General features: G+C 41.1%; 1 protein-coding gene across 1 annotated transcript in view; it reads right to left on the reverse strand.

The window, feature by feature from the left end:
• Positions 1 to 288: 288 nt before the first annotated feature.
• The window catches only part of SH3KBP1 (SH3 domain containing kinase binding protein 1), a 161,388-nt gene continuing 153,771 nt past the window's right edge, over positions 289 to 7,905 (reverse strand). The window contains exons 14-16 of the mRNA XM_009276889.2: positions 5,053 to 5,324; positions 3,319 to 3,382; positions 289 to 1,355 (exon numbers count right to left, since the gene is read on the reverse strand). Coding sequence (XP_009275164.1) covers positions 1,314 to 1,355; positions 3,319 to 3,382; positions 5,053 to 5,324 — 378 coding nt within the window. The 3' untranslated portion in view covers positions 289 to 1,313. The remainder of the gene's footprint in view (positions 1,356 to 3,318; positions 3,383 to 5,052; positions 5,325 to 7,905) is intronic.

Raw genomic sequence — 7,905 nt, forward strand, 5'->3', positions numbered from 1 at the left:
GCTTTGTATAAACTCAACAGAGATTGCTGACAAGGTATGAGATACTCCGCGGCTAGTAAAGAACGCACGAAACCACAAACAGAAAAACGGGAGACCTTATTTTGAAAGGATGAAAGCTAACAGAGAAACTGGAAGAAATGAAGTAAGGTTCAATAAAACGATAACATGAAAGTCCTCCTGCAAAAACAGGACTATAAAGTGTATCAGTCTATAAGCGTACAACATCATGTAGCAAACAATACCACATAAACAGCAAATGAAACAATGTCACACGATAGAGAACCTTGTGCATGAAACAATACAACTTTTTATTCATGTTTTATAGATTACTTTTATTTATTTTTGCTTTAATAATGCATATTCTGTTCACTCTGTGCAAAATTGGGGACAGAGGCGGGCATTTAAATCATCTAATGAAAATCAAGCGGAGATGAACATTCAAGTTGAGGGAGAGGCCTATCAAAACCAGGAAAGCTAAAAAGCCACAGCTGCTCACGACAAAGCTGCTCTCAGCGGCGCCCTTTTGTCCTGCCACCTCGCACAAACCTGGCTCTACTGACTGAGCAGCTGTACGCTGAGAAGGTGACCTCCGCCGGACGCTGGGGACAGGAGTCATCATGGTAGCTACATTAGGGAGACCTGGCTTGCAACCGGCTCCAGTCAGTGTGTGGCAAAGAAAGGCACAAATCATTGCAAAGACCAGATTTCTGTTGGTTTGTTTCCTTCTTGTAAATACATCACTGTATACAACGTAAGTTTAAATTGTGGGGGATTTGGGGACATAAAATTGTGTATTTAACAGAACTGAAAACCATAACAAAAAGTAGGCTGTTCTATCTCGAAGCAAAAATTATCCCTCCAGCCCCAACATTAACATTCATTCCTGGCTATATGCAGTACAAACATTTTAAAATCTGTGACAAAAGACAATTAAAAACCAAAAGTCAAAATCATAAAGCTTGTAAACAGATAATCTGAAATACACTTTATTTATGGAAAAATATCATCAAAATAGTACCACTATGGACTAAACTGCCTGAGTTTTCATTTCACCTAGGATCTTGAAGTAGAGAGCCTTTAGCACAAGAAGATCAATTTCAGTCACAACTAGTGCTGCACAGCACTGCTTCAGGTGGAAATTTTGTCCTCATTGTTGGTATTTTTGTTGTGCTATCAAAAACTGTTGTGCTAATCCTTCAAATAAAGGGATGTTGAGGCAATTCTTAAATCATTTGGCACAAAGTTATTTTGGCTGGGGCATAAATTTGAGTCTCAGTCATGAAGAATAATGCAACATTCCACCTATCAAGTATTCACTTTGATTGAAGAGCTTTCTTTATGTCGTTAACTTCCATCTGAAAATTAAAAAAAAAAGATTTGTGATGAAATTAGATGCTTTAACAGAGGCACAGTTGGTGCCGCTTGAAAAGCACATGTTCCATCTTGTCCACAGGTGTCGAGTACGAGTTTTATACTACCCTTATTTCCACAGATTTCACAAACTGAGGTGACCTTCTCAGCCGCATAAGATGACCACTCACGGCTCCCTCCCCTCAGAGCTTGGCAAGTATAGTCATTGAATGTACCACAAGACTTTTCAAACTCTTTAAATTACAACTTTTACAAGCCACGCAGCTCGCTGCCAGAAATTACTTGCAGAATGAGCACTGTGTCCGTGCACCAGCTGCTGCACTTGCACCCGGCACAAGTAAGCTGAACTGCTGACGATGAGCACTGGTAGCTGACGAGCAAAACCCATCGTCTCTCTCCTATAGGGAAGGCTCTTGCTGTAGGGATGGCGGTTGCCTTCTACACCCGTCAAGCCTGCGTCCAGGCACCTTAAGGCCTCTGATGTATGTAGAGCTGTGTGGTAAAGGGATGTGGCTGAAACCATCATCAGCCCTAGTTGTACACTTGGCCCCTCCGACAGACAGCGGAAACCCTGAGGCAGGGGTATTAGGTTTATTCAAACACACCCGCAGCGCTCAACTGCACCATACCATCAAGGCAGTCTTCTTTACTACATGCACTGAGAGCTGTGCTACTTTATCAGAGCACTCTTAAACTAATGCAACTTTTGTTTGTTAAACTCTCGTCTTCATGTAAAGCTAATTATGCCACCTTGGCTAGCATCTGAACATTTACCAGTATAAGCAACATTTGAACTGGAGTAAAAGCATTCAGCTATAAGATCATAACTTTAAAACCATCACTGCGGGTCTCTGTATAAAGATGTAAAGCCACCCTTGGAGGCAGAATCCAGACCTCTGAACAGTTTGGCCTGTTAGACTAAATCAATAACCACTATTAAAAATGTTCACTGATTTTATCTGAAAAAATTTCAATTTTAGCGGAACATTAATTGTGTGTTACTAGAAGCCATACTCCTATGTGGTTGCATGCATAAAGTCCTTTAGGCAGCCCTGGAGCACAGACATTGATGATCCCCAGTTCTGCCACCCTTTGTCATGTTCCCAAGCATTTTACTGAGCAGGAACAGCCCAGTGAAATCACAATTCGATTTTCTATCCCTAGTACAAAGAAAAAGTACAGCTGACCTATACCATAAAAATATAAAATATAATCAATGCTAAAACCCTTATCAAGCACATCACCCTCCAAAACCCAGAAAAGCAGTTTCAACGTCATTCCATATCGAAGCAGCACAGTCAATGCTCCTAGCAAAGGCCCAGCTCCGCCACTCTCGCACTAGCAGGGCAGCCTGCTACCTGGAAAATGACTAAGCCGGCACGACAGCATCTAGAGCTAAGGTACCACACAAACTATGGTAGCAGTAACTGGGCTCTTAAACAGAGCACCTTCTTTTATATTGTTTAGGATGCTTTAGTAAAGACAACCTGACTACAGTCTGTAAAGCAGACATAAAAATCTTGCTATATGAAATAACATTCCAAGCATATCAACACTAAGACAAGCCTACGACAAAATATAAAGTTTTGGAAGAGAGCAAATCATTTAAAAAGACATGATTTTCATCTGTGACAAAATCAAGCCATTAAAACTGAGACTAAAAAATATCATAGTTTGAATCCTATATTGTTTTGGGTTTTTTTTTATTTGTCTACTTGTGCTGATAAATTTTTAGGTAATTATCAGGCTTTTCAGTAAGAACCCTGTATTGCAATACATGTGACACAGACTGGCAACACTAGGAAGGGAACAGGTACATCCCTTTAAGAAATGTTAGTAGTTTTTGATTCACTGGAATCTAAGTATCTTAGCAGAATTTTATGTTCCATACCTGAGGCTAAATCAAACCTGCCAATACTTCCATAACATTAAAAATAATTTAAGTACCTGCAATCGTAGACGGATCTTCTTTTCTTCATCCAACTCAGACAGCAACTGTTTAATCTCTTTTCTGTTAAAAGAATGCAAAAAAAAAGCTTGGAATAGAAACAATTAAACTAGTAGAATACAAAAGATCACCTCCTGGAGACATAGTTTCCCTGCTTCACTAGTTACCGGTTTTCCTCTGAACAACTAATTAAAGTCAGTATACTCCTGTACGCTATATGCTACACTACAGAGAAGTAAGACTCTCTACAAAAGGACAAACAACCCCACCCCCCCCCCCCCCATGAATAATACATTTCCTCCTAACAGCCCCGCATCCACAGGCTTTGCTCTGGACAAGCTGTATCAACACTGTATCAGCACCCAGTTGCCTTTTTTCCACCCAAAATGTAGATGGATTGGCTGTTGGTGGGTTACAGGAACTGGTAACACAAATCCTGCCCATGCTATCACACATACTGAAGTCACTTAAAAGCTGTTTATGCCAGCAATACAATGTAACTTTCAACCTCATTTATAAGACTTAATGATCCCAAATAAGAATTTGCTGTCATCTTTCTTTGTCGGGAAGGGGAACATAGCTATAAGGAGCAGACACCTTCTCATGTTCCCACTGAGTGATCTCACCTTGAGACAAACCAGTAGGTGGAAGCAGCCCTTGCAAGAAGGGCCGGGGAGACCAGAGGAGCAGGGATCAGCCTAAGAGCTGAAGCTGTGGGGCTTGCTGGCTAAATCCAGCCTGAACCATCTTCTCCCAAACTCCCCCGACACCTCTGTTCCACCACAGTCTCTGCACGCTGTTTTCCCTTTTCTTTTTCCTGCCTGGGCTACACACAACTGATAATGTAAGTGAAGGTTTAGCTTCCAAAACATTAAATATTCTCAGGAATAGCAAAAGCTACATGCCAGCCCCAGTTTCTCCTAAGAAATGAGCAGTTTAAAGAAAATAAAGATGCTCCACACTAAAATAGTATGATTCAGGGTCATAACGGCTTTAAACTAAAGGGGGGTAGATTTAGACTAGATATAAGGAAGAAATTTTTTACGCTGAGGGTGGTGAAACACTGGCACAGGTTGCCCAGAGAGGTGGTGGATGCCCCATCCCTGGAAACATTCAAGGTCAGGTTGGACGGGGCTCTGAGCAACCTGATCTAGTTGAAGATGTCTGGGCCCACGGCAGGGGGGTTGGACTAGATGACCTTTAGAGGTCCCTTCCACCCCAAACTATTCTATGATTCTATAAACAGAAACGTCTTCAAATGTCCTAATCACAATTCAATTACTTCTTTTGTAATATGAGCTTCCTGGGAAAATGTGTTAACAGTCAAACAACAAATTGATTTAATAATTTTAGGAACTTGTAGTAATTTGTACTACAACTAGAACAAATGCACCCCTAATTAAGATCAATGCATATGAGTTCCCAAATAGTTACTGGCAAATTAAACAACATAAGAACCTTATTCACTGCTTATAGCTTGTAACTTAACTTTTTCAACACCCCATAAACATCTGCTTATATCATAACACAGGAAGAAAAGCTGTTACACATGGATAGTGCCGGTCTTTTTTCCTGAGCTTCTCACCCCTGAACCTTGTTCTGTCAGGAAAGTAGACGAAAATCACTCACAAACACAAAGGCAAACTGTGCAGAGTAACATACGTGAAGGCAAGCGCAAGAAGAAACTGCCACCACCCCGCAGCCCACCTACAGTTGTGATTTACAGTATTTACTTTTGCTGGTCTTTCATGGTTTCAATGATGGTTCTTAGCTCCTTAATTTGTGTTCTCAGCTCCTCCAGGGCAGTCTGACCTTGGCTCAAGTACTCAGTCTTTGGCTTTCCTTCAGTACCGAACAGGGATGGGGAATTTGACCTGTGGCCTGTTGTTCCCATAGCAATTGAGTGAAATCCAGGTGATGGTGAAGGGGATAGCGATGGTTGTACATTACTGCCAGTAGCTAAACCTCCTGGTTTTGGAGGCAAGGAAGCTTTATTATCAGACACCTGCAACAAAAAGAATAACATTTAATGTCTGGAGAAAGCTTTATGAAAATCAGACCTCCAACAAATATAAAGTATTTTGCTGCTCTTCAGTTATGTTGAAAGTCCATAGTCAAAAATGGTCAGTTTTGGCCAAAGCATGATAAATATAACAATTAGTCATTATCTTTGTAAATGGACATCAGGGGGACTCTGGTTGAGATGCAGAAGTTCAGACAGCTTCAGTAAGACTTTCCACAGTTGCTACAACCAGTCAGCAACATGCGTTTCGAAGATCTCAGACCTAGCAGTGAAATGAACCAGGGAAAGATGCTTAGTGTTTCTCTCAGAAGGTTGTGAGAACATACCTACATCCATGGATGTCTCCTGCAGAGCACAAAACTGCATGGCCAAGAATCCAAGTTGTATTTTTTTGCAGATTAAATTTACAATCATCAACTAACCATTGAAGGAATCTTCAATACCCAACAGTTTTTAAAAATTAAAAAAATGTGTTACATGTTGCCCTTAGCGTTACGAAAATAGAAAAATATTCCTTAAGTTTACTTGTTGGTATGATGTAAAAACAAAATCCCATTACTTCAAAATGATAATATATTAATAAGAAATAAATGTACTGTGCTGTCCTCTGTTAACTGAAGCTTCTGTGAATCCCCATAACTACCTGTTTTGGATTTAGGGTGAGAACAATGTTGATAACACACCGATGTTTTAGTTGTTGCTGAGCAGTGCTTACACTAGTCAAGGACTTTTCAGCTTCCCATGCTCTACCCACTGAGAAGGCTGGAGGGGCACAAGAAGCTGGGAGGGGGCACAGCCAGGACAGCTGACCCAAACTGGCCAAAGGGATATTCCATACCATATGACGTCATGCTGAGCATATAAAGCTGGGGGGAAGAAGAAGGAAGGGGGGGATGTTCGGAGTGATGGCGTTTGTCTGCCCAAGTAACCATTACACATGATGGAGCCCTGCTTTCCTGGGGATGGCTGGACACCTGCCTGCCCATGGGAAGGAGTGAATGAATTCCTTGTTTTGCTTTGCTTGCGTGCACGGCTTTTGCTTTACCTATTAAACTGTCTTTATCTCAACTCACGAGTTTTCTCACTTTTACCTTTCCGATTCTCTCCCTCATCCCGCTGGGGGGGGAGTGAGCGAGCGGCTGGGTGGTGCTTAGCTGCCGGCTGAGGTTAAACCACAACACTACCAATGGCTCTTTTTTCCTCCAGGAACTTAACAGAAAAACACGGCATTAACCTAGTTACCCTGGAACCATGTGGCTAGCTCAGAAGTATCCCATGCTTCTTGAACTGCGATCCAGTGCTCTACTGCAGTGCTCTACTTATTAGACAAGGCATAGAACAACTGAAGTCCACCTGCCATACATGACCAGCTACTTCACTGCATACACAGAACAGTGTACAAGGACAGTTATCACAATGGCAAGTAGGGTGAGTCTTAATTATTTATCATATTGTTATTTGGCAATGCTAATGTGTGCATTATACGACAGCTACTAGGAGTATCTGAAAATCTGATTTGGCCAAGAGTAAGAAAAAGCACTAGGCAACCCTCCAAGTCTATCTTTGGAAAAGAGATACTGAAGTTAAATGGCAAATAGGGTAAGACTCTGAGAAAAAATGGTATGGAAACGGAAGGAGACATTGTAAGTAAGGACTTGGGGACTGGGGCAGTGGCACTGGCTGGGCAAAGTAACTGAGAGAAAAGTTAGTGGTCAGATGAAAATCAGGAAAAAGTGTGATGGGGAGGGAAGAACAGGATCCACCGAGTTCTGCAAAAAACAGTCGTCTTCCCCACCTCACAAGTGTGATTGAGCACAGAACCTGTCCTGGGCAAGCACCGCATAAAAAAAGTGTTCTGCAGAAAAAAGAGTGTGGCCATAGAAATAAAAATGGCGTTATAATCACAAGAAAGCTGAATCACTCCAGTTGCTTGAATGCTTGACTTGATGGCCTTAACAATATTCCTTTAACATTTTATATATATGTGTGTGTGCATGTGTGAGTAATGTATTCCTATAAATGGATCTTTCATGGATAACAATAGTTATATCAGTAGATGCAAGTTTTCTTTGGACTGAAAAGAGACGTCAGGCCGAGTTCAAACCTGGAACAAGTGAGCAAGGCACAACTGCAGTCATCCACACTGAATACCTTATTCCAGAGCTTGACTGGCTATCAACATTAAAGCCTCAAGCAGCTACTTTCTGATAGCAGTCATCTTGTTTTACAGGAACAACATCTACATCCTTGGCATACCAGCATATAATTTAAGAATGTTGGCCCAAAAGCGTTCCTTAATGCAAGTGCTCCCAGAAGAGGGAGCTATATAGCAAAACATTGTCCTTATAACTTGATCACAGAAGTGCATGACTTCATCTTTCAAATACTTCTGTTATAGTATTAGAATGTAATATTTGTATTATTAAACATATCCTTATGTACTAAAAAATAGCTCCAACCTCTAAAGCCTGATCTACATACTCCTTCTGTAATATTCCATTATCCTACAGTTTTCTACCAATATACAGTAAGAATGGCACCAGCCTATAAAATGAATACAATT

Source organism: Aptenodytes forsteri, unplaced genomic scaffold (genome assembly GCF_000699145.1).
Source record: "Aptenodytes forsteri isolate BGI_AS27 unplaced genomic scaffold, ASM69914v1 Scaffold273, whole genome shotgun sequence".
NCBI classification, from domain to species: Eukaryota; Metazoa; Chordata; class Aves; order Sphenisciformes; family Spheniscidae; genus Aptenodytes; species Aptenodytes forsteri.